Source organism: Hoplias malabaricus, unplaced genomic scaffold (assembly GCF_029633855.1).
Source record: "Hoplias malabaricus isolate fHopMal1 unplaced genomic scaffold, fHopMal1.hap1 scaffold_254, whole genome shotgun sequence".
Classification (NCBI taxonomy): domain Eukaryota; kingdom Metazoa; phylum Chordata; class Actinopteri; order Characiformes; family Erythrinidae; genus Hoplias; species Hoplias malabaricus.
The window spans coordinates 24,619-52,230 of record NW_027100997.1 but is presented as its reverse complement, the minus strand read 5'-3'; the positions used below and the strand labels follow the sequence as shown (position 1 = coordinate 52,230).

At 44.0% G+C, this 27,612-nt stretch overlaps 1 protein-coding gene across 9 annotated transcripts in view; it reads left to right on the top strand.

Moving 5' to 3' along the window:
• Positions 1 to 1,641: 1,641 nt before the first annotated feature.
• The window catches only part of LOC136683883 (muscleblind-like protein 1), a 44,284-nt gene continuing 18,313 nt past the window's right edge, over positions 1,642 to 27,612 (top strand). For all 9 annotated transcript variants that reach the window (XR_010799376.1, XM_066659047.1, XM_066659052.1 and 6 more), the window contains exons 1-2: positions 1,642 to 2,331; positions 25,333 to 25,503. Coding sequence is in view for 8 of the 9 variants with exons in the window: in XM_066659047.1 (XP_066515144.1) it covers positions 2,158 to 2,331; positions 25,333 to 25,503 (345 nt within the window). In the remaining variant the exon portion in view is untranslated. The remainder of the gene's footprint in view (positions 2,332 to 25,332; positions 25,504 to 27,612) is intronic.

Genomic DNA, 27,612 nt, shown 5'->3' with positions numbered 1-27,612 from the left:
TTGTGTGTGTGTGTAAAAGATATGACAGAAAGAATGTGTGAATAAGAGACAGAAGGAGAGTAAAAGTTTGAAAATAGCCCAGAGAGTGGAAAGACAGGGGTGTGATGGTAAAAACACAATTTTACGGCCTGCAGCATTTACACTAAAGTGATGTGGTGTCACTGCAGAGTTGTAACGTAAGATAAAGAAAGGGCTGTAAGAATGTGCAGCAGGTGGTGTCTCTGTCACAGCTCCAGGGTCCTCGAGGTTGTGGGTTTGAGTCCCGCTCCGGAAGACTGTGAGGAGTGTGGCGTGTTCTCCCTGTGTCTGCGTGGGTTTCCTCCAGGTGACTGTCTGTGAGGAGTGTGGTGTGTTCTCCCTGTGTCTGCGTGGGTTTCCTCCGGGTGACTGTCTGTGAGGAGTGTTGTGTGTTCTCTCTGTGTCTGCGTGGGTTTCCTCCGGGTGACTGTCTGTGAGGAGTGTGGTGTGTTCTCTCTGTGTCTGCGTGGGTTTCCTCCGGGTGACTGTCTGTGAGGAGTGTGGTGTGTTCTCCCTGTGTCTGCGTGGGTTTCCTCCGGGTGACTGTCTGTGAGGAGTGTGGTGTGTTCTCTCTGTGTCTGCGTGGGTTTCCTCCGGGTGACTGTCTGTGAGGAGTGTGGTGTGTTCTCTCTGTGTCTGCGTGGGTTTCCTCCGGGTGACTGTCTGTGAGGAGTGTTGTGTGTTCTCTCTGTGTCTGCGTGGGTTTCCTCCGGGTGACTGTCTGTGAGGAGTGTGGTGTGTTCTCTCTGTGTCTGCGTGGGTTTCCTCCGGGTGACTGTCTGTGAGGAGTGTGGTGTGTTCTCTCTGTGTCTGCGTGGGTTTCCTCCGGGTGACTGTCTGTGAGGAGTGTGGTGTGTTCTCCCTGTGTCTGCGTGGGTTTCCTCCGGGTGACTGTCTGTGAGGAGTGTGGTGTGTTCTCTCTGTGTCTGCGTGGGTTTCCTCCGGGTGACTGTCTGTGAGGAGTGTGGTGTGTTCTCTCTGTGTCTGCATGGGTTTCCTCCGGGTGACTGTCTGTGAGGAATGTGGTGTGTTCTCTCTGTGTGCGTGGGTTTCCTCCGGGTCACTGTCTGTGAGGAATGTGGTGTGTTCTCTCTGTGTCTGCGTGGGTTTCCTCCGGGTGACTGTCTGTGAGGAGTGTGGTGTGTTCTCCCTGTGTCTGCGTGGGTTTCCTCCGGGTGACTGTCTGTGAGGAGTGTGGTGTGTTCTCCCTGTGTCTGCGTGGGTTTCCTCCGGGTGACTGTCTGTCTACACTGTGATATTATAATAAAGTAAAAAGGAAGGCTTCCTCTGACCAGTTCGTCCTGTTTATCACATGCTACACATTTATCTCTCCCAAAAACACAAGAACATACCAGCGTTTTACATTTATATTTGAGATAAAATTTTTTGTAGACACTTGCATTGATTCTTTTATTTTACATTTAAATAGTCATTAATAAAAGCTTCAGTAATAAGAAATGACAATGTGATTGCAATTAATCAAAGCAAATTAATTTGTTTTAATCAATTGGCAACTCTGCTTTTAATAACTGTGTTAATAAAGTGTAGTGAAAGGCTGATGAATGAGTTGGTTGTAGATTCTGATCTCTCTCTCTCTCTCTCTCTCTGCAGGTGGGTACTGAAGATAGTGCCCTCTCTTGCTGCAGCTTGGACCCGCTTGTAGTGCCACACCTTGCTTTTCCGCCAGCTTGCTGCCCAAAGCCAGGCCACGAGCACAAGCTTTGACTCCAGACCCTGCAACAACTTTGGTGACCCTGGTCAAACTCTTCCTCACCTCTCTCTCTCTCACACACACACACACACACACCAACTACAGAGCCCCCAGAAGTGACAGAGAGGAGTGGGATCAGCAGGATACTCAGCGCTGTGTATGTGGAGGAAAGAGGAAAAAAAACAGCCAACAGAAATCTTGGAGCACAGTTTTTTTGTTTTCTTTTCGGCTGCCTGGGAATTTTCTTTCTGCCTCTACCTCACACACTCCCCCGAGGAACAACTACACACTCCATGTTGAACGCTTGAGTGAAGGAGATCACCAGAGATACAGAGAACAAGCAAGACACAGAGCAGGTCCTCTCAACCCCACACACACACACACACACCGGCGGCTGTCTTGTAGAGGGCAGCTTATTCGTGGTCGCCATGGCAATGAGCATGGCACACATCCGAGACCCCAAGTGGCTGACACTGGAGGTGTGTCGCGAGTTCCAGAGAGGCACATGCTCACGCACGGACGCCGAGTGTAAGTTTGCGCACCCGGCCAAGAGCTGCCAGGTTGAGAACGGCCGAGTCATCGCCTGCTTCGACTCGTTGAAGGTAAGAAGCTGACGATGCTGATGCTGCTTTTGTTTTTAAAAGAAAAAGCAGGGTGAGGGTGAATATAAGACGATGCAGCAGCGTAAGAGACAGGGAGAATGAGGCGTGAGATGCAGTAACAGAGAGAAAGAGACCGAAGGAGAAGGAGAAACAAACCTTTTACTTTTATAATATTCTCCTGTTTTGCAGCAGTTCTTTCTTTGTAGTCGGATCTCCTTCTGAAGTCACATTTTCTTCATGTTCCTCTACAGTTGCAGTTTCAGTGATTTCCGTGATGTTCAGCACAATCTCCTCAGAATATACCTCTTCTCCTGCGCATATATAAACAGTTGATTAATTTTAAACCCTAACCCTGAAATGGATTCAGAGACCTGATGATGATAGGTTCAAAACCACACTTGTTTATTTTTCAGTAAAATTCTACCCGTATTTGCTGCTTACTGAGGAAATATATCTTCCCTCTGGATCAGGTGGCATCAGTAGAGCTAGAAGATAATGGCTGTAAATTATTGGCCGGCTCCCAGTTGGCGCAGTGGTCTAAAGTCTGATCCTGTCTTTAAGAGACCATGAGTTTGAGCTCCTGAGTGTTTTTGCCCGTGTTCTTTTGATTATTATTTATGAATAAATGTTGCACATTGTTATTGTGCAGTTGAAAGGCTGCTGACGCTTTGATGTTTGCGTTTTGCTTTGGAACCAAATGGCAGCTGGTTTTTACTCCTAGAGTTTTCTGGGTGAGATACTTGTGTCTCACAGTGACAGCGTACTTACATTGCTCTCTCCACACCTCTGTCCACACCTCTGTCCACACCTCTGTCTACACCTCTGTCTACACCTCTGTCTACACTCTGTCCACACCTCTGTCCACACCTCTGTCCACACCTCTGTCCACACCTCTGTCTACACCTCTGTCTACACCTCTGTCTACACCTCTGTCTACACTCTGTCCACACTCTGTCCACACTCTCTCCACACTCTCTCCACACCTCTGTCCACACCTCTGTCTACACTCTGTCCACACCTCTGTCTATACTCTCTCCACACCTCTGTCCACACCTCTCTCCACACTCTGTCCACACCTCTGTCCACACTCTGTCCACACTCTGTCCACACTCTGTCCACACCTCTGTCCAAACCTCTGTCTACACTCTGTCCTCACCTCTGTCTACACTCTGTCCACACCTCTGTCCAAACCTCTGTCTACACTCTGTCCTCACCTCTGTCTACACTCTGTCCACACCTCTGTCTACACTCTGTCCTCACCTCTGTCTACACTCTGTCCACACCTCTGTCTACACTCTGTCCACACCTCTGTCCACACCTCTGTCTACACTCTGTCTACACTCTGTCTACACTCTGTCCACACCTCTGTCCACACCTATCCACACCTCTGTCCTCACCTCTGTCTACACTCTGTCCTCACCTCTGTCCACACCTCTGTCTACACTCTGTCCACACCTCTGTCCACACCTCTGTCTACACTCTGTCCTCACCTCTGTCTACACTCTGTCCTCCACTCTGTCCTCCACTCTGTCCACACCTCTGTCCTCACCTCTGTCCCCACCTCTGTCCCCACCTCTGTCCCCACCTCTGTCCACACTCTGTCTACACCTCTGTCTACACTCTGTCCACACCTCTGTCCACACCTCTGTCTACACTCTGTCCTCACCTCTGTCCACACCTCTGTCTACACTCTGTCCTCACCTCTGTCCTCACCTCTGTCCTCAACTCTGTCCCCACCTCTGTCCCCACCTCTGTCCACACTCTGTCCACACTCTGTCTACACTCTGTCTACACTCTGTCCACACCTCTGTCTACACTCTGTCCACACCTCTGTCTACACTCTGTCCTCACCTCTGTCTACACTCTGTCCACACCTCTGTCCAAACCTCTGTCTACACTCTGTCCTCACCTCTGTCTACACTCTGTCCACACCTCTATCTACACTCTGTCCTCACCTCTGTCTACACTCTGTCCTCACCTCTGTCTACACTCTGTCCACACCTCTGTCTACACTCTGTCCACACCTCTGTCCACACCTCTGTCCACACCTCTGTCCACACTCTGTCCACACCTCTGTCTACACTCTGTCCACACCTCTGTCCACACCTCTGTCTACACTCTGTCCATACCTCTGTCCACACCTCTGTTTACACCTAAGTCCACACTCTGTCCACACCTCTGTCTACACTCTGTCCTCACTTCTGTCTACACTCTGTCCACACTTTGTTCACACCTCTGTCCACACTCTGTCTACACTCTGTCCTCACCTCTGTCTACACTCTGTCCTCACCTCTGTCCACACCTCTGTCTACACTCTTTTCACACCTCTGTCCACACCTCTGTCTACACTCTGTCCACACCTCTGTTTACACCTAAGTCCACACTATGTCTACAACTCTGTCTATACTCTGTCCTCACCTCTGTCTACACTCTGTCCACACCTCTGTCCACACCTCTGTCCACACCTCTGTCCACACCTCTGTCCACACCTCTGTCCACACTCTGTCCTCACCTCTGTCTACACTCTGTCCTCACCTTTGTCCACACCTCTGTCTACACCTCTGTTTACACTCTGTCCACACCTCTGTTTACACCTAAGTCCACACTATGTCTACAACTCTGTCCTCACCTCTGTCCACACCTCTGTCTACACTCTGTCCTCACCTCTGTCCACACCTCTGTTTACACCCAAGTCCAAACTCTGTCCTCACTTCTGTCTACACTCTGTCCACACTTTGTTCACACCTCTGTCCACACTCTGTCCACACTCTGTCTACACTCTGTCTTCATCTCTGTCTACACTCTGTCCTCACCTCTGTCCACACTCTGTCTACACTCTGTCCTCACTTCTGTCTACACTCTGTCCACACTTTGTTCACACCTCTGTCCACACTCTGTCTACACTCTGTCCTCACCTCTGTCTACACTCTGTCCTCACCTCTGTCTACACTCTGTCCTCACCTCTGTCTACACTCTGTCCTCACCTCTGTCTACACTCTGTCCTCACCTCTGTCTACACTCTGTCCTCACCTCTGTCTACACTCTGTCCACACCTCTGTCTACACCTCTGTCCACACCTCTGTCTACACTCTGTCCTCACCTCTGTCTACACTCTGTCCTCCACTCTGTCCACACCTCTGTCTACACTCTGTCCACACCTCTGTCTACACTCTGTCCTCACCTCTGTCTACACTCTGTCCACACTTTGTTCACACCTCTGTCCACACTCTGTCTACACTCTGTCCTCACCTCTGTCTACACTCTGTCCTCACCTCTGTCCACACCTCTGTCTACACTCTTTTCACACCTCTGTCCACACCTCTGTCCACACCTCTGTCCACACCTCTGTCTACACTCTGTCCACACCTCTGTTTACACCTAAGTCCACACTATGTCTACAACTCTGTCTACACTCTGTCCACACCTCTGTCCACACCTCTGTCCACACCTCTGTCCACACCTCTGTCTACACTCTGTCCACACCTCTGTCCACACCTCTGTCTACACCTCTGTCTACACTCTGTCCTCACCTTTGTCCACACCTCTGTCTACACCTCTGTTTACACTCTGTCCACACCTCTGTTTACACCTAAGTCCACACTATGTCTACAACTCTGTCCTCACCTCTGTCCACACCTCTGTCTACACTCTGTCCTCACCTCTGTTTACACCCAAGTCCAAACTCTGTCCTCACTTCTGTCTACACTCTGTCCACACTTTGTTCACACCTCTGTCCACACTCTGTCTTCATCTCTGTCTACACTCTGTCCTCACCTCTGTCCACACCTCTGTCTACACTCTTTTCACACCTCTGTCTACACTCTGTACTCACCTCTGTCCACACCTCTGTCCACACCTCTGTCTATATTCTGTCCACACTCTGTCCACACCTCTGTCTTCACTCTGTCCACACTCTGTCCACACCTCTGTCCACACTCTGTCCACACCTGTGTCTACACTTTGTTCACACCTCTGTCTACACTCTGTCCTCACCTCTGTCTACACTCTGTCCTCACCTCTGTCTACACTCTTTTCACACCTCTGTCCACACCTCTGTCCACACTCTATCCACACCTCTGTCCACACCTCTGTCTACATTTTGTTCACACCTCTGTCCACACTCTGTCCACACCTCTGTCTACACTCTGTCCTCACCTCTGTCTACACTCTTTTCACACCTCTGTCCACACTCTGTCCACACCTCTGTCCACACTCTATCCACACCTCTGTCCACACTCTATCCACACCTCTGTCCACACCTCTGTCCACACTCTGTCCACACCTCTGTCCACACCTCTGTCCACACACTGTCCTCACCTCTGTCTACACTCTTTTCACACCTCTGTCCACACCTCTGTCCACACCTCTGTCCACACCTCTGTCCACACTCTGTCCACACCTCTGTCCACACTCTATCCACACCTCTGTCCTCACCTCTGTCTACATTTTGTTCACACCTCTGTCCACACTCTGTCCACACCTCTGTCTACACTCTGTCCTCACCTCTGTCTACACTCTGTCCTCACCTCTGTCTTCACTCTGTCCACACCTCTGTCTTCACTCTGTCCACACCTGTGTCTACACCTCTGTCTACACTCTGTCCACACCTCTGTCTACACTTTGTTCACACCTCTGTCCACACTCTGTCCACACCTCTGTCTACACACTGTCCTCACCTATGTCTACACTCTGTCCTCACCTCTGTCTACACTCTGTCCTCACCTCTGTCTACACTCTTTTCACACCTCTGTCCACACTCTGTCCACACTCTATCCACACCTCTGTCCACACTCCATCCACACCTCTGTCCACACCTGTGTTTACAACTCTGTCTACAACTCTGTCTACACTCTGTCCTCACCTCTGTCTACACCTCTGTCCACACTCTGTCCACACTTCTGTCCACACTCTGTCCACACCAGTGTTTTTTGATTTGCCTCCTACAGTTGTCAGCAGTTATAACAGTACGCCACAGTCAGGGTGAACTCATGCTATCTATACCCTCTATCTGTACCTTCTGTCTGTACCCTGTATCCGTACCCTCTATCCATACCCTCTATCTGTACCCTCCATCCGTACACACTATCCGTACCTTCTATTTGTACCCTCTATCCGTACTCTCTGTCCATACCCTCTATCCATACCCTCTATCTGTACCCTCCATCCATACACACTATCCATACCCTCTATCTGTACCCTCCATCCATACACACTATCCGTACACTCTATCCATACCCTCTATCTGTACCCTCTATCAATACCCTCTATCTGTACCCTCTATCCATACCATCTATCCATACCTCTATCTGTACCCTCTATCCATACCCTCTATCCGTACCCTCTACCTGTACTCTCTATCTGTACCCTCTATCTGTATCCCTGCAAATAAAATGAAATAAAATGACTGTAATCAAAATTTATGTTTTCTATTACATGAGCTTTACAGCTCTACAGCTAACTGAGGAACAGCCTTTTAACACTGGACATGTCTTAACCTCTCCACTACACTTCAGCTCAACATAATACTGCATTAATTAGCCAGATGTTTTTAGTGAAAGTTGTCTAAGTTCTGATGACCATGGTGTACTCTCAGTGTAGGCACTAATTTTGTGCAATTTAGGGTTCCCAGGGTCCCAGATGCTGAGGCTACAGTAAGATGGCTGGGTGCTCCTGGGTGTTCCTGTAGGCTCAACTGGTTCTGATGGAGCTGTTTTGGAGAGAGTGTTATAGGCTCTTCTTTGCTCTTACTGTGGCCTCATCCTCCAGTGGTTTGTTGCGTAAACAAAGAGAGGAAAGCCGAGCAGTATCTAACCTGCTTCTCACATCTGGACTTCTACACAGTGTGTCTCAAAGATAAGGAAACACCAAATAACATGAAAACAACGTTCAAACAGCAGACAGAACAAATAAAGTTACACTGACCTGCAGTTTCTGGCCAAGTTTTCTAAAGTGACATGCAGCTACTTCACATTTTTAAGATGGCAACGTTCAACATGGCCATCAAATTAATAATAAGTTTCCTTACTCTTGTGACATATATATGTATATATATAAATTTGGTACCTGGAAGCAAGCTGAGTAGGGACTAAACCGTGGCGTGTAAACCTTGCAGAGCGCTGATTGTCCGGAGAGAGTCGTCACTCTACGCCACGCAACGCAGACGACCAGCACCAACTCTCCATCTGTAAAATCTCCAGCTGCAGCAGAGATCACGTTTGTTTTTATCCGACTCACGACGGCAACTCGTAAAATTACTCTGTGGTCTTTTGAAGAGGTTCAAACGCTCCTTGGTTCGGTGGCCGACAAATGAATCCAGCGAGAGCTGCTTGACTAAAGCATTCAAATACACACTATGTAAACAACGCTAAATGTTACTGCTGTCGTTGTTGTGGTTTCCAAAGCCCGCAGTTTCTGTTAGAGACAGGGTTTTGTGACATCTCCGGCTACATGTTGGAGGGGGTAGATGTTGTACTGGGAAATGGAAAAGGTACTGAAAAGAGAATATAGCTGAGTGGTGTAGGTACCATGCAGTAGAAAAGCACCATGTTCAGTAAAACCATGGTCTGTGGTCCAGTTCTTATGGTCACTCTTTGTGGTGGCCAGGGGTCAGCAGTTCAGCTTATTTTGTGAATCCTTTTCTTTCTAACTGAGGTGTTAATATACAGTAGTAGTTTTTAAAAGTTACGTCATGCATTTCCCCTGCCCCACAGGTGGCTTTAATGCCAGTTGTATGTGGATGAATGTGTTGGCATTGACCCAAACGTAGTTTACATTGTTGACTTTCTTTAGTTCTGTCATCTACGACCTATGAAGCTAAAGAAAAAGAAAAAAAAAAGTTTTAAATTGCTAACTGATGCGAACCCACTGCGTGTGTGTGTGTGTGTGTGTGTGAGTGTGAGTGTGTGTCTCCGCATGTGTGTGTGTGTGTGGCTCTTGCACTGAGCACCACTTCCTCCCAGAGCAGTAGGGAACGACACTCTGTAATTTTCCATCTATTTTTACGCTGCAGGAGGAAGACAAACACACACGTACTCTCTCTCTCTCTCTCTCTCTCTTTCTCACTCTCTCTCACACACTCTCACACACACTCTCTCTCTCTCTCTCCCTCTCTCTCTCCCTCTCTCTCTCTCTCTGAATGTAGAATGTAGGTTTTGTGGCCTGTGCTACCTCATTGGTCCCCTGTGCACATGAACACACATGAAGGACATGTTGTAAGGAATATCATTCCCTACCTGGAATGTTGTGTGTGTGTGTGTGTGTGTGTGTGTGTGTGTGTGTGAGTGTGTTGAGGAAATGTTGAAAAGAATAACTCAGAGCAAATTTGGACTGAGAAAATGTGTCTCAGCCACTGGTCTGCATGCAGTGAGTGTGTGTGTTTGTGTGTGTGTTTTATGGAAGACAGGCATCAAGTCATTTCTGTGCTGGCTCCCAGATGTTGGAAGGGACGTCTGCTGGCTGTTTGAACGGCAGAATTCCTCACTGTCTTCAAACACAGAGTGAAGACTCATCTCTGTGTGCAGTGTTTAGATCCTGCTCTAACTAAAGTTGAATTGTATTGAAATGTCTTGAGTTGTTTAGTATTTCTCTGTTAGTATTTTCTCTGGGCTTAGATACTGTTATTCAGATGTACCCAGAGCTGATGTTTCTGACTAACCGCTATATCTGCTGACAGTTTCTAAAGGATATTTCTCAATAATGTTGAGACTTCTGAGACTCTTGTGCAAATTTGCAACTGATTTTAAAAGGGGAAGGAAAATGTTTGCTGGGAGTTGCTCCAGCTGAGAATGTAATCTGCTGCCTGTGTAATTTCACCTCACAGTCCTCCCCTAATTAGAGCAGGCCCCCCTCACATGCATCCACATGAAGATCTTACACACACTTTTCCGTGACCCAGAACTGTATGTTTAGGATTCAGTGACAGTTTTTCACCGGAAACTGTGTGATTGTAATTGTATTTCAATATTCAAACATTCTCCACTCTTTTATCTTTTTACACTCTTTTAATTGTGTGTCGTATTAAAATCACATTCTCAGTTTATTTAACAGAAAATAATCTAAAAATAAAGCCATGTGAAAAGTGAAGAGTTTATTGGGCGCTGCGTTGGTTCTGAGCTCCGTTGTGTTCCGGATGTGTTCTGTTCTTGAGGAAAATACTGTGTCCAACACTACTTTGTAGTTGTGGTTTTTTTTAAATAAAATTACATTTGTCATTTTTAATACCACACAAGAGTTATAAAATGATAAAAGAGCAGGAGACTCTTTGAACTTTGAATCACAGTTATACGTTACACAAAAAAACTCTTTTTTTTTTTCCTTTTTCTTCAGAGACAATGCAACTTAAATACTGACATCAGTCCCGTTACAGGTTCAGAGGAATTGCCCTCTAATGCAGTGCCAATATATTCACTTCTGCTCTGAGCTGAGAGCCGTGAACTCTGCTGGATGTTCAGATATAATATTATTTGTTCTAGAATAAAATACTCTTCCAAAGTTTGGATGATAGAGCAACGCTGTGGCGGTGCATCTAGTTCCCGTTTAATGAAGTGCAGATGTTAATAACTCTAATTAAAGACAGTATAAAAGGATGAAAATAGTCGGCTGACCGTAAGCAGAAATGAAGAAAAACAGAAAGGCACTGTGCAAAGGAAAGAAAGAGTACACTGAAGAGTGCCATTATTTCACACAGTAACTGGGACGGGGATGAAAGTTCATGCTGTGGAAAAGCACCTTGATGACGTTAGAGAGTGCTGTTAGACGATAGGCTGATTTCCTTGAGCTTTAATGAGAAACAGGCCGACACAGGGCCGTCAGCGCTACCAGAGCAGGCCCAGGCGGAGAAAAGGAAGTGCCGCTAACAATAATTCCCTGTGTTGGGGTGCGCTGAGCTCCAATGTTTACATATGAGCAAAGCCACAGCAATGTAGGGAACACACTCAGCGCTACGTCCTGCTTCAGTTCACACTACTTCAGCGCGAGCGAACTCTCGGAACTGTGTAAGAGTAGTTTATCAGAGGAGAACTCAAAACAGCTCTCATCAGAAAACCTCAGCAACTGCTCTGACTCCGGCTAAAGGCCCTTTGTAGTTTGTACACTTTCAAATCTTTTGAAAATATCTGATGTTGACATTTTCCTTAAAAGGAAATTCCACAAATTTCTACGTAATGAAGCCACTGATTTCACAATGATTTCATATGAAATTGTACACTGTCATTCATTCTGTAACCACTTCATCCAGTTCAAGGCAGGGGTGGGTCCAGAGCCTTCCCAGAATCATTGGACGGAAGCAGGAACACACCCTGGAGGGGGCGCAGGTCCATCACCAGACATCACACACACACACACACACACCTATGGACTATTTTGCATAGCCTGTCTACTTAACAACAGGGGTTTATGTGTTTTGGGATGGGGGAGGAAACCCATGCAGACACAGGGAGAACACATCTCAAACTTTTCACAGAAAGTGGCCTGAGGAACCTGAGTGACCCGAGCACTTGAAGAACCTTTTGCATGATTAAAGGTGTGTTTGTATAGTGAAGGAGTTCTTCAGATCGATGGAGAAGGTGCTGTAGATGGCTCTATAATAGCACCTTTCAGAGAAGGGTTCTATAGGGCACTAAAAAGGGTTCCTCTGCTGTAACAAGCTTGATATCGTAACAACAGAGGAACCATTTTTGGTGCCATGTAGAACCCTTCTCTAAAAAGTGTTGTGTAGAACCCTCAATAGCACATTCTCCATTGATCTGGAGAACCCTTTAATCATGGAAAAGGTTCTTCGAGTGTTCAGGGTTCTATATATAACTATTTCTTTACTAAAGAATCCTTGTAGAACCATCATTTTAAAGTGTGTACTTGACTCGACTCGACTTTACTCTACTTGGTTTAGCTTTTCTGTTTGGTACTTGGCACATGGAACAGAATTTTATTTAGTACCTGGTTCCAGGCGAGAACGCAGACACAGAAAGTGGCCTGAGGTGGGCTTCGAACCCACAACTCTAGGACCCTGAAATTGCGCTGCAAACTTAAACATCCATCCATCCATCCATTATCTGTAAGCGCTTATCCAATTCAGGGTCGCGGGGGGTCCAGAGCCTACCTGGAATCATTGGGCGCAAGGCGGGAATACACCCTGGAGGGGACGCCAGTCCTTCACAGGGCAACACAGACACACACATTCACTCACACCTACGGACACTTTCGAGTCGCCAATCCACCTGCAACGTGTGTTTTTGGACTGTGGGAGGAAACCGGAGCACCCGGAGGAAACCCACGCGGACACGGGGAGAACACACCAACTCCTCACAGACAGTCACCCGGAGCGGGAATCGAACCCACAACCTCCAGGCCCCTGGAGCTGTGTGACTGCGACACTACCTGCTGCGCCACCGTGCCGCCCCAAACTTAAACATCCCATTATTAATAGTTCATTTATGAATATGACGATGAGGCCACTCTGCTGTTGTAAAGGCTTGTAAATGGATGGGGATTTTGATGATGGAAGGTGTATATTTGTCACATAAATGTAGGTTGTAGATCTTCTGTGTGTGTGTGTGGGGGGGGGGGGTACTTGAGACCGGCAGTAAGAGGCAGGGGATGGCCTTTTTCAGACTGTATAATTAGACCAGATATCACATGACTAGGCAGAACCAGGGAGTAGGTTGCACAGACACACAGACCGGCCCCGTCCTCATAAACCACAGTGATATCCATGTTATTTTTGTATCATACTAAATGCTCTGAGGAAGCAAACTCACAGAGCACTGTCCTGGTTCAGGAACTGACCTCGTACCCCCTTCTCAATCTTCAGCTCAGCAGTGTTTCATTTGTAGTTCTTTACCCATGTGATGGTTCCGAACCCTAATTATCTAAACCGGGCTTTTCAACCTTTTTGGACAGACACCCCTTTAGTGTCTAACTTCAGCTTACCATCCCCCCCAGCACCCCTCCACACCCACCCAAACACCCAGCACCGTTTCCACACCCCCAGCACCCCCTCCACAACCCCCTGCACCGCCTCCAACCGCCAGCACCCCCTCCACACCCACCCCAACACCCAGCACCCCGTCCACTCCCACCCCAACACCCAGCACCCCGTCCACTCCCACCCCAACCACTCGTTCTATTAATTGGTCCTTCTAGTTAAAACATTTAAAACTATAAATATTGTTGACACTATAGTTTAATTTTTATTGAATTAACACAAAACAAACCAATTCTGAATGTTCTTAAAGTGTTTAATTTTAAGTAATTTATTTTTCAGTAGTCTGATTTTAGCTTTGAGCACAGTTTACCCAGTGAAACATGAGGAAAAGATCATTCCCTTTCCCAAACGAGCACATGCTGGAAAAGAGTTTCAGTGGCAGTGGGTGTAAGGTGGTATTACAACTTCCAAAAACAACTCCAGATATTATCACCTTACACACCTCAGATTAAGAAACTTCTCGTACAGCCCGGGCAGTTCCAGTTTTTTCCCTAAATGTTTTTCACAGCCGTAAATGTCCCTCTCATGATCGGCCCATGGACGGACGGAGAGCAGAAGTAGAGGAGAATGTGGTGAGGTCATAGCGGAAGCTGTGGAACTTCAGACGGAGGCCAAAGGAATGTTCCGTTCCATTTCATTTACTTCAGACCGGGCTGGAGCTGCTTCCTGAAGCATTGTAGAATACTCTCACTGTGCTACGATATTCAGACCAGCAGCTCTACAAACCAAAGTTCACTCTCAGCCAACAGTCTGCCACCAAATCCAGACACTCTGTTTTCCATTGGTGCTCACACTTCCGAAACGTCCTGGGTCCGTAATACATTGTGAATGTATTTTTAAGCGGTTGGCGAGTGGAGATATGATTAATGTGTTTTTCTTTAAATTTACAAAGCTATTTGAAAGCTGGTGTTGTGTCTTAATGTTCTTGTCCACTACAAGGTGCCTATCTTTCTTTGGTTTCAGACCAAATTTGACCCCCCAATCTGTTTCACATCACCAAATATGAACAGAAAAGCGTTCGTTTTTACAAGATCCAACAGCCACTCGAAAAATTATGCTATGGTCTTATGAAGAGTTTCAGGCTTTCAGTTGTTCCTTTAACTGGTGCCCGATTAATGAATCCCTCGAGAACTGGGCGCTGCAACAAGCAATGATAAAACTACAGTGATCTGTCCAAACTCATGCATTCAGTCCCAAAAAACGAAAAGACGATGATTAAACACTGTTGTGATCTCCGTTTCCGTTAGAGACGGGATTTTGTGAAATCACCTGCTACGTTTATTGGGGGAACTGTGGTAGTGGAAAACTAACCAGGGACCAAAAAGAGAGCAGAGCTGTGTAGAGTCAAATAGAATAGGTACTATGCAGTGGAAAATCGCTGTTATATTCACATTCTTCCCTTAAGCCACTCTGCCTGGTGATCTCTTATCACCATATGATGTAGTGAATCTATAAAATGGACACAAATATAAATATCCAACAGCTTAAAACTGTTAGCAGCCATGTCTGACCTTTTTACATATTTACAGTTTTACTTCTGATTGTAGACAGTGGAAGGTTTCTTATTTTAAGGGCTTCTTCCTGCACAGTCACCCCCTGCTGGATTCTGTTAAACTAACGAGGTAAAGTGTACTTTCTAAAGCACTTTGCAGCTAATCCCTGTTTCATTCGAATGTTCTGAGGCAGAGGTGGGGGTCTTAGACCACGCTGTTGTTATTAGTGAATGGCGCTTTGGCTTCCGGCGAGGGTTCGTCGGAGACAAGCTTTACCAGACGCCCCTGACGGCAGCAGAAAGAGCAGTTAGACACCTGCTTATCTCCAGCCCCTCTCAATGCTTAGAGCCCCAGACAACCCTTAACACACACACTCCAAAATGCCCCCCACCCAGCTGTCCATCTCTAACAGAAGTGACTGTAGAAGACGAGTCTCATATTACACACCCTCACGGCTTCTGGAGCTGACATCATCAGACACCCTGCATGAACCCAGCAGCGTGTGCTCCTCCGCGAGGGTTTTATGGTTCTGTTTTCACTGCCAGGTTTAGTTTTTTTTTTAAAGCATTCCACTAAAGAAGAGTATCCAGCGCCAATTACACAAATGATATACTCATCCAGTATGTTTCATTTCATTCTGTGCTTTACTCTGGAAACTACACTCTCAGAAATAAAGGTACAGTACAGGTACATTACTGTCACTAAAGCTACAAACTGTGTAGTGTATCTTTAAAGGTACAGCAGTGGTGTTAAAGTCCAGTTGTGTTCCTAAAGGTTCATTACATTCTCTTCTCCAGAAGGAGAGGGGGATCTCTGTAATCTTTCATTACACAACTGTGGAGAATAAAAGTCCTGGAGATGAAACGGGGCGAATGACATCAACACAACTTTAAAAGTTTAGAAGTAATGTATAATATGGAACTTAAAAATATACAATGACTATAGAATATGGTACTTTTATGTTCCCCAACTAAACGTATTGTTCATTAACCCTTAGTCTCTTTCACCCGCTCTCTCCCCGTCCTGCATCCCTTCTTTTTTCTTCCTTTTCACCCGTCTATCGTCTATTATATTAATGACTATATTAATTATCATCTTGACCATTTGTTTGTTTCATTACTCACTTTGTGTCCCGTGTGGTGAGTCTGACACCTGTTATTCTTTCTCACTTTCCACCTTCCCACCCCTTTCTCAGTCTTTATTTCTCTCACTTTCCTCTGACCCTCTCTTCACGTGCTGTGATTTCAGTTTATTTTGTAGCTTTTTCTGTCATCTTCCCTTTTCCCCATGTTCTTTCCTTTCTGCATTTTTTTCCTTCTCTCCCTCACCTTCCTCCTTCCTTTCTCTTCCTCTTTCCCCTTTTCATTCATCTGTCTCTCTATGTCTTCAGTCTGTAACTGAGGCCTCATACACACTATACAGCTATGTGTGTGTGTGTGTTGGTGGGTGGGGATAGTCCCAAATCATGATTGTGATTGGTCTGTCATTTGATAATGTGCTAGACATTGTGCATTAATGATCCGTCACAGAATGAATGTTCAAAGAGAACCATTTAACACACACACACACACACACATCTGGTACTGATACATGTTTGAAATGTGAAGTTAATAATATTTCGTTTAAGTGTATTAGTCTCTCATACCCATGTGCTGTATTTAGCTGTTAGCAGTAATTTCTGCTACACACACACACACACACACATAAACACATATCTGTTGCTTACGTGCAGTATGCTGTATCTCTGTGGCACTGTACAGGTGCCAGTGACAGATTACTCCAGGAACTGAAAAGCGGCTGATAGCCATTTAAACTGCGCTGTGGTGTTTGTAGAAGAGACCTGCTTCTTGTACTGAGGTGTTATAGTGAAGGTTTAGATTGAAATCTATTTTACACGAAATATAGTCGATCATCCAAGAAATGCCTGGGTGAAATGTGTTTATTTAGTTATTTTATTCTAAAATACTGCTCAGTAGTTTGATTTTGCTTGTTGTTTGGCTCTGTTTTGGTTTTCTCTTCCTCGTGTGTCCCTTATTTTAGTTGTGCTGTGAGCTAGTACCCTGTAAGCTCTGAGGGTGTCATCCCTGTGAAAGCCCTTTCCTCTGTGTTCCTAGGTTGGTGTTCATTGTTGAAATGTGTGAATGTTGTTATCTGTCATTTCATTAATTTGGTTTGTGTTTGTGTTCTTTAAAGTTTAAATTGCCTCAGCACATGATTTCACCTCCCTGGTTCAGCCCTAACATGACAGTAAATGTCCTGAATGGTTAATTAACAACACAGAGTCTAATTTGGAGCAGGTTTTAAGGTGGAATGGGAAATCTGAATAAGAAACTGGCAAATAAGAAGTTAACTTCAGGCTCGTGCATTACATAATGTGTATTTGCAGCAGGATTTAAGGTGGAATGTTAAAAATATGCACTCTTAGTTCACCAGGTGCAACACAGCAATAAGTGAAGCAGGAATTTACCTGACAGAGGGAGTTAGAGAAGTGAAGGCAGTTTTACCCAGTGCACCATCACCCTACATCAGCAGGTAGAGGAGTTACTGGACCAGGAGAGGGCTTCTGGGAGTTCTGTTGGGGCCTTTCAGCAGCACTTGGTGTTAACCATGTCACGAAAAGTCAGTCCAGTGCTGATCCTTCTCTTGTCTCACTCTGTGTTAGAGGCTGTTTATGCAGAAGAACATGTTTTATCCTAATAGAGGAATATCTGAAGGGTTGTGCTGTCCGAAAAGTTTGGTAGTGGAATCAGCCTTCTTGCATAGGGAAAGCTTTGTGTGCAGTGTCGGTTTCACTGGGCAGGGCCCAAGTTTCCAGATGGAGGACTATAAGTGGTGTGAGTGTGAACACAGAGTCTTGAGAACAGCAAAACAGGGCAAAAGGTGGCTTTTTTCTTTGCTCGGGACGCGTTACTCCACTAAACCTTTTTGTTGTTTGCTGCAAAATCTTGGATAGTCCCCCTTTATGTTTTCTTCCTTAAAATATTACTGTCCAATATATTTAAATCATAGGACTTTATTTACATTACCCCAGTGATCTTCCTACAGTAACTGATAATAAATAGGTATCCATAGTTCATAATGTTTAAGTTAAAAGAAAGAGAAAAGAGAGTGAGAGAGACACAGAGAGAGAGGAAGAAAGAGACAGAGAGAGAGAAAAAGAGAGACAGAGAGCGCAAGGGAGAGACACAAAGAGAGCGAGAACGAGAGAGAGAGAGAGAGAGAGAAATTGAGTGTTAGAATAAAATCATGAACACCATCTTTAATACAACACCATCAGACCTTTATACCCTGACTCTTTATGTAATCATTCTGCATGTTTAATATTTCTGACCATATGTAAACCCTGAGAGAACAAATACAGTGCTCTCAAATTATCATATGCTTTTCAAACAGTGTTTCATAATTCTGATCAAAGAAAAAGGTTCAGTCAGAGGAAGAGACCTCTGTTGCTAGGTTACCATCACAATGACAGACACGACAGTTCAACAAAGTGGTGCATAGAGAGGTGTGTGTGTGTGTGTGTTTGTGTGTGTGTGTGTGTGTGTGTGAAAAGGAGAATGACAAAAATGCACACACACACACATACACACATATATGTGTGTGTGTGTTTAGTTACTGCATCATTTGAACACAGCAGCTGTATAGAATAGAAACACCAATAGAAACACTCCAAAATTACTCTGAATATAATCTTTTTACATTCCACTGAAAATCAAGAAATATAAAAACAAGCCTGTGTGTTTGTGTCAATGGAGACATGCAGTTGACCTTTACATAGTATTTCTTGCTTTTTCATTGCCGCCTCCTCTGCACCAGTGTTCATCTGCGGTTGTTAATTCACACCTAGATCTCACCTCGACTCTGTAGCTCCGTGGGCTGAGGGGCAATATGTTTTTGTGACTGTGAAAAATAATTTCACATTATCCTTCTCTGTGTATCACTGACATTTGCTCATCCAACATTTCTTCTAAAATCTAGGGTATTCAGGAAGATTTGGTTGCATTAATAGGAGCATTAGTTACAAATGACCATTCAACCCATCCCAAAGATGTTGGAAGGTCCTCTGTCACTTTCCACAGCTCCAGAGCTCATGGCTTATTTACTGACACTTTGCATTGTGCCTGGTGACGTTTGGGTCATGTGCAAATGCCTATGGCAGTTCCATCCTATTGGTCAGTTCACACCGTGTTAGAGATTAGACTAACTGTGTGCAAATGAACTCCAGCACTGTGTGAGGAAGGAGCCTCTCTTTTTAGAAGGAGTTTACACCAACTTTTGGCCATAGAGTGTATTCATCTATTCCCACATCTTTTGTGCTCTCAGCTGGTCACAGTTACAAGGCTATGAGTGGATATCTGCTTGTGTGTGTATACTGTACTGTACTGGTCTGCAGCCGTATACGGTGCCATTAAGAGCAGAAAGCATACACGGGGCTAACCAGAGCTTCAGAGAGGTGGTCTAAATCAGCCTTCTCACGAATTTAAGTTATAAAAATGACATTTCTAGGAAAAGTAATGAAAGGAGGGCTTTGAAATTCCATCCAGTGCAGAGAATTTTTTTATTTTTTTTTTATGTGTTGCTGCAGTCAAATAACAGCTGTGGCGCTTCTAGTCGAGAACGTGAATTGTTATTTTACAGCACCAAAAATGACATATTTTCAGTGAGTATTACCCCAGCACAGGTCTGTCACAATAGCTACTTGTGTGGTCAATATACTGTCCCAGAAATAAGTGCACTAAACTATATTATTGCCATTTTAAAACTATTTTATGCCACTGATATCATGATAATATTATATCATTGTAATGCAATTACACACCTTTAAAAATCTTTCAATAAACTAAATAAATAAAACATAAATAAAATAATAGCACAGTTTTCAAAAGGCCCCAGAATGAGTAAACACAACCGGGTATTATAAAAATATCTCAAAATATCAATGTTATTTTATGTTGGTTTTATTGCCCACCACTAACAGACTTACATACATCTTTAAATGTGGCTGAGACTCTGCAGTGGAGCACTGATTACATCAGTGTGAGAGAAAATGTATAATGAGTCAGTGTGTTTGTATGTACTTGCCTGTGCATGGGCGTGTGAGTGTGTGTGTGTGTGTTTAGGCAGCACAGATTTCTCCATCCCTCTAAAATAATTGCAGAAGGCGGTGACTCAGCTTCCTGGGAATTCTGAGCCAGAATGGACAGCAACGGATTTCCTGCCCATCAGAAAGTGCTGAGTCACCAAACCTCTGAGTGACAGTAAATCCATTGTTGAGTCGGAGATATCAGTCATTCACAGCTAAAGAGAAGGGGGAGAAAGGGAAATGCAAAGAAGCATGATCCCTTCCAAAATGGTTCACAATTCTGCTTCTGTTTATAACAGCACAAGTCAGGCCCATTCTCACAACATTTAGACAAAGTTAAAGCTGGGTTAACCCTGTCAGTGCTGACCTGCTTATGTTCAAATCTGTGAAGAAACACAAATATCACAGTGAGAGCTGGAGATGTGTTTCACTACAAACTAGTGGCTGAATTTCACCACAGGAGCTCTGTCTGCTTCTGTTCTTATCTGTAAAGGTTTGATGGTGTATTGTGAAGACGTTTTACGTTAAATGTCCTTAAAATATTACAAAATACATTTTTTACAAATGTTGAAGATAAATAGGGTTTGTCAAATGGATAAAGTAATTAGCACCAGATTTTAGTGAAGGCCCTCACACTTGGGATGAGCAGTGACTTTGAAATTTAGGAAAAAGTTGTCAGTTCTCTGTACAGTCGTAGAATCCGAATCTCCTTTTTTTGTGTTTGTGTTGTGTCCAAGTAGCTTCATTTCTGTTCTGGAGGCTGTAATCCCTTTATTTATGCTTTGTCCTTACCGTGCTTTCATATCAAAGAGCCAGAAGGCCACCAGATGTTGGACTGACTTTGAACTCATGTTCAGCTCGGTCAAGTGACATGTTTTGTTCATGTTCTAAGTGGAAATAAGCTCCAACAATAATAGTGTAAATAGAAAAGTGGTTAAAGAAATTATGGCAGCCTTCATGTGAGAAATGTCAGATTGTTCAAACAGAATCTTTTTTTAATTCAAGATTGCAAAACAATATTTGTCTTTTATGTGTTATATCATGTACCATAAGTGCTACTGTGAAAAGCTTCAGGAAATCTGGAAAATACCATTCATTCATTCATTCATTATCTGTAACCCTTATCCAGTTCAGGGTCACGGTGGGTCCAGAGCCTACCTGGAATCATTGGGCGCAAGGCAGGAATACACCCTGGAGGGGGCGCCAGTCCTTCACAGGGCGGAGAAACACCAGTTCCATGTAAAGTTGAATGAACCTGATGTTCAAAGCCCTCAGATGGCACTGCATCAGAGACTGTAGTGATAAATAGTGTTCGAATTAAAACATTTGTCACTGAACAGATTTTGCCACTGCATCAAGAAATGCAAGAAATGTCTGTTCAGCACGAAGAAAGTCATACATCGATTTCTAATGATTTCTCTGGGCCCAGGCTCATCTCGGATGATCCAAACAACAGTCCATGCTTCAGCTTATTTTCATAAAAAATAGACACTGTGTTTACCATATATTTTTATTAACGTTATCAGTGATAGGTGCAAAAACCAACATATGGATTGGGGCCTGGGGGTAAGATAGGTGAGGGGTGGGGGTAGGGTAGGATAGGAATGGGGGTAGGGAAGGCATCATTGATGTGGAGGCAATCTGGGTTTTTAAGCCTTGGAGACACACACGACTTTTAAAGTTGGAGCAGATTATAAACAGCCTGGGTTTCTCATACAACTTTTCCCCAACAATTCAGCTGGCGCCCCCTCCAGGGTTTGTTCCCGCCTTACGCGCAGTGATTCCAGGTAGGCTCCGGACCCATCGCCACCCTGAACTGGATAAGGGTTACAGACAGTGAATGAATGAATATCCTCAGTTCCCAAACACTTAAACAATGTAAGTAAAAAGAAAGGTGATGTAACAGAGTGGGAAACATCACCATGTCCCAACTTTTCTTGGAGAGTGTTGCAGGCATAAAATCCTAAATGCATTTATATGTGTTTATTTATTTATTTAAACAACACAATTGAGTTGTTCAGTGAAAACACAAGAATTCTTTTCTTTGTACATTTGTCAGTTAAATACAGGTTCAAGACATTTAACACATCGCAGATTAGATTATTGTTGTACGGCATGAAGTGCCCTTGAGCAAGGCACCTAACCCCCAACTGCTCCCCAGGCTGCCCACTGCCCCCTAGTGTTCACTAGTGTGTGTGTAAATGTGTGTTTCACTGCACGGATTGGGTTAAATGTGGAGAACAAATTCCTCTGTGTGCAGCACAGTGGCCAATAAAATTATTCTGATTCTATTTCAAATTCTAAAATGTCCTATCTTTTCTGGAAAAGCAGTTTGTGAAACTTGAAATTTGTATTCAACTATTTAAATGGTTAACTTACAGCAACGAAAACCTAGCGTCTGAATCTCAGTGTACAACAGCTTTTACAGGGGTCTGAGCAGCTGTTCCAGTTTAGATTCTGTATGTTGACTGAAAGGGTTAACCATGCTCTATAAAAATCTAGTCTGATTCGTAAGCAGCAGTTCAGATTGGAGACGCTTTCTGATGGAGGCAATGCTTTTATGCAGAACTTGATGAGGGTCAAAAGAGGTCAAGTGGGGTGAGGGGAACTTGATTCCTCTGCCCTTTCTGCACCCCAACCCTTCCAACTTCCACCACCTACCAACCTTCTCTTTTACCTCCACAGCTTACATCCCTTGTTTCCTCTTATTTGATCTTTTACTCAGTCTTTTTGAGGTCATCCAGTCAGATCTCTTGCACATGCTCCATTGAGTGCCTTGAGGGTTGTCACACCTTTTCCAAATATTACCCCCACTCCTCTTTCAGACACATGGCACCCTTCAACTTCATAATGTCAAACCTTTTTCCAGCAGCGTCCCTTAAACTTTCTTTACTGTATCGCTATATTCTAGACATTTCTACTTCTTTAAAACTAGTTGCTAAGAGACCTTGCTCTGACTGATCTGGAAGCTAAATTTAACTCAGGGCATATTTCACAGATGCAGACCATGGCTGTATCCGTAATAAAAACAATCAGAACTGTTCAGATCTGAATGATAAATGCAGCAGCTCAGTGGAGAGATGTGCTGTCTTCATGTTACCACAAGTAGGAGTCAGTGGAATAATAAAACAATGCAGCAGTCTTCCACCTTCTCCACATTGGGGACGCTATCAAGCATTGTCTCAAAGGATTCTGTCTGTCTCTGTCTGACTGTTTGTCTGTCTCTCTGTCTGTCTGTCTTTCTGTCTGACTGTCTGTCTGTCTCTGTCTGACTGTCTGTCTGCCTCTCTGTCTGACTGTTTGTCTGTCTCTCTGTCTGTCTTTCTGTCTGACTGTCTCTGTCTGACTGTCTGTCTGCCTCTCTGTCTGACTGTTTGTCTGTCTTTCTGTCTGACTGTCTGTCTATCTTTGTCTGACTGTCTCTCTGACTGTCTGTGTGTCTGTCTGTCTGTCTGAATCTCTGTCTGTCTGACTATCTGTCTTTCTGTCTGTCTGAATCTCTGTCTGTCTGTCTGTCTGACTGTCTGTCTTTCTGTCTGTCTGTCTGTCTGTCTGTCTGGGTATGTTCAGTAGGTCTAGACACATTCCACTTTGGTCAAAAGAAAATCTAATCTCCTGTGGACAAGCCATAACTTTCTTAATTTAATATTTAATTGTAGCTCTTTTTTTATGGGTCCATTCTTTATTAAATGGCAGCTAGCGTTTTCAAATGGCGAATAAATAAATGCTGGAAGCTATCATACATTAGAACAAGTACAATAATAAAAATTATGTACCAACACCATTTCCTGAAACTTTTGCTAAAATGTGATTAAAAAAGGCTTTAAATATTTAAAAAATTTTAAATGTTTAAATTAAGTTTCTAGGTTAAAGTATAAGGATTTTAGAAGAAAAAGTTTAGTGGAAAAAGCCTATTCAGAAAAACACCTGAGTGTCTGAATGGAGGGATATTGAAGGAGGGATAAAACAAGACGGATGAGTGCAATCGGTCTGAAACTTGACGTGTCTCATCACGTGAAAACTGGTCAACTTAAAGTAGCTTTAAACTTCAGCCAGTGCTTCCCAATTTGGAAGCTCGTATTCCAAAATCCGCAAGTCGGATTGCTCCAAAAGGCACAATCAAAGTAATTGGCTATAGCTTCTACAATCCTGTGAAATTTCATGACTCTACCTTAAAAGCCCTAGGAGTAGTAGCATTGCAAAAAATGTGAAGAGAATAATAATAAAATTACAAATAACAGTAAGTTGAATCTTCTAAGAAAATTTCATTTAGAAAAAAACAAAAAGTGTGATTGACTCCTTAAACAAGCGAAGATCAGTCAAAAATAGCCGCTAATGTGTTCCGTGGTGCCAAATATCCCTGGACTAACCTCAAGCAGTGGCATGGGGCTATTTAGTGGAGTGTGTAGCATCTGCTGAAGACATTAGGAACCAGGTGGCACTTCAGACGTCACACTAGTGAAAGAGAGAAAGCTGAACTTAGCTCTCTCTCTCTCTCTCTCTCTCTCTCTCTCTCTCTGTCTCTCTCTCTCTCTCTCTCTCTGTCTCTCTCTGTCTCTCTCTCTCTCTCTGTCTCTCTCTCTCTCTCTCTGTCTCTCTCTGTCTCTGTCTCTGTCTCTCTCTCTCTCTGTCTCTCTCTCTCTCTCTCTCTCTCTCTCTGTCTCTCTCTCTGCGCTGACCCATTTTCTGAAATGTATAACATTCTGACACGTGGCATTCAAACTGAGCCTTTTGTGATTCAAATAAACAAAATATGCACAAGAACGTTGCTGAGGTGTTAATGGAAATGTATTACTGTGATTAGAACAGGATCGGGTTTATTCGAAAATGTAGCCAAATGTGATACAGATCACTAATTAGTTGAAATGAAAAAAATAATTTCCAGTGCTGCATTGTGTGTCAGCTCCAGGGTCCTGAAGGTCGTGGGTTCGAGTCCTGCTCTGGGTGACTGTCTGTGAGGAGTTTGAAGAGATGTGTACTGTAGTTATATAAAATTGATGTGAACTCAGAGAACACATGGGTCACAGAAGCACAGATCTATACACTCAACCAGTGCATTACTGTACACCACAGAAACACATCATAAATCAATACTATCATCTTGTACAAAAGCCTGACAGCTCTGTTCTGATGATGACACTGCACTCTCTCTCTCTCTCTCTCACACACACACACACACACACACACACAGTAGTTATACAGGGACACTGGCTTAGAGCTTGATAAATCACTTCTGCTGCATGAATTGATAGAGAGACAATAGATGTCAAAGGAATTGTGCTTTATCCTTGGTTTCCATTAGCAGCTAAAACAACAACTCTATTGACATAAATTCACACCACTGTAATGTAACTAATGTCCCTTTCTCTCTCCCCTCTCTCTACTCATGTTCCTTCACTCTGTCACTGATCAGTATTTCCCCCCTCTCTCTTTCTCCCCCTCAGGGCCGCTGTTCCAGAGAGAACTGCAAGTACCTGCACCCACCTCCCCACCTGAAGACACAGCTGGAGATAAATGGCCGCAACAACCTGATCCAGCAAAAGAACATGGCCATGCTCGCCCAGCAGATGCAGCTCGCCAATGCCATCATGCCCGGCAGCCAGCTTCAGCCAATGGTGAGACCTCCTTCCAGATCAGTCTCTTTTAAAGGGGAAGGAACCATTTCCTGTGAACAATTCTATCAAATAAGCTCCATACAACACAGAGAACACCCTGACGCCTCTAAAGCCCTATTCAGACGAGGCGTGATGTACTGTTTTAAAGCCGGTGTAATATTGTTTTTCCAAAAGACGTCGGTAATGTTTACAATGGATTCACATTAGTTAAGAAATCTCAGTGAAAATAACAGCAATGGGAGGAGCTACTCGAGTCACATATCACTGTCACACTGTGGATCAGACACAGCAGAATAAACTGTTCCGTACTGTTCTGAGAACAGCGCACAACATAAAAAATATCCAGCTCTCAACAACCTCATCTTTTAGTCATTAATAACAGACACTGAGCGAGGAGATGGCAAACAATTTACTGATCCTTCACACAGTGATAAAAACCGTTTAATGAGTAACTAAAAATCTCAAATCCCTCTGAATGTAATTTATAAAAAAGCTGTATTTGAAAGAGATAACTACAATTTAAATTCATACTCTCTACAGTTTATAAGCCAGTGGGCTTTAGCTGGCATGTGTTCTCTGAAGGATTTCAGACTAAAATATACATTAAAAATAGTGATGTATACCGTGATATAGCCAATATTCTGCCACTAGATGTCACACTACAGAAAAGCATCTCAGACCAGAACAAAGGATTCATATTCACCACTCCCCTTCCCTTCAGCCCATCCTGTTTATATCTTTAGCGCAGTGTCAGAGAAAGCACCGGCTAAACACAGAGGGGCACAGAGGCCTTTATAGCTGAAGAACATTGGGCTTGTTTTGGTGGAGGAATATTTCACATGGAACTATGACACTGTTTTGTCTCTTGGGGAGGGCAGAACTAACCATGGAGAGGCTCAGCATTTTCACACACACAGCCCCCCTGGCTTTGAAAACAGCACACAGAGGGCGTGTGACTCCATTCTCAGCTCAGGATGCATTTACTCCTTTATGTCTTTAAATAGAAATACGTTGTTTGGTATTATTTTAAAGTTTAAACGTCAGATATAGCACTTTTAATTATTTGTTTTGGACATTTTACTTTCATTAACTTTGACTTTCAAAACATTAAAACATTAACTTTCAAAGGTTTGGCACCAATAAACAATAACATTATGATCACCTCCTTATTCCTACACTCCACACTTTCTATTCTCCACAGAAGCACTCTAGTTCTACAGTAACAGACTGTACTCCATCTGTTGCTCTGCATACTTTATTAACCCCCCCCCCCTTTCGCCCTGTTCCTCAGTGCTCAGGACCCCCACAGAGCAGGTGTGATGTGGTGGTGGATCATTCTCAGCGCTGCAGTGACACTGACGTGGTGGTGGTGTGTTAGTGTGTGTTGTGCTGGTGTAGAGTGGATCAGACACAGCAGTGCTGCTGGAGTTTTTAAACCCTGTGTCCACTCTCTGTCCACTCTGTGAGACACTCCTCCCTCGTTGGTCCACCTTGTAGATGTAGAGTCAGAGACAGTAGCTCATCTGTCGCTGCACAGTGTGTGTCGCTCGTCCTCTAGTCCTTCATCAGTGACACAGGACGCTGTCGGCTGGATGCTTTTGGTTAGTGGACAACTCCTGCAGCACTGCTGTGTCTGATCCACTCATATTTGACTGTTCCTACATTGTCAGTACATAGAAAGATCTACACTAAATATCTGCACATTAAGCAAATTAAATCCAATATTAGTTCATCTACAGAAAGTACTTACAGAAAGTAGGACATTCAGAGGTCATCCTGTAGATTCTGCAGACTTTAAAAAATAAATATTAATCAGCTTTTACATTTGGTCTAGGTTGAAATAATATATTAATATAATTTTCCATATTCTCGAATTCCCTCCGCAGTATTACTGATAAAAAGCTCATTGGAATGTTGTATGGAAATATGATGGTTTTGTCTATTAGGTCTCTGGAGTACTTTTTCTGAGCTCATTATTAATTATTATTTATTGATTTAATTCTGGATAGTGGTGCTGACTCCATGCAGATGCTATGTTTATGTCAGCATGTGTTCCCAATATGGACTTTATTGCATGTTTTCATTCATGCTTGTAAGTGTTTTCAGAGA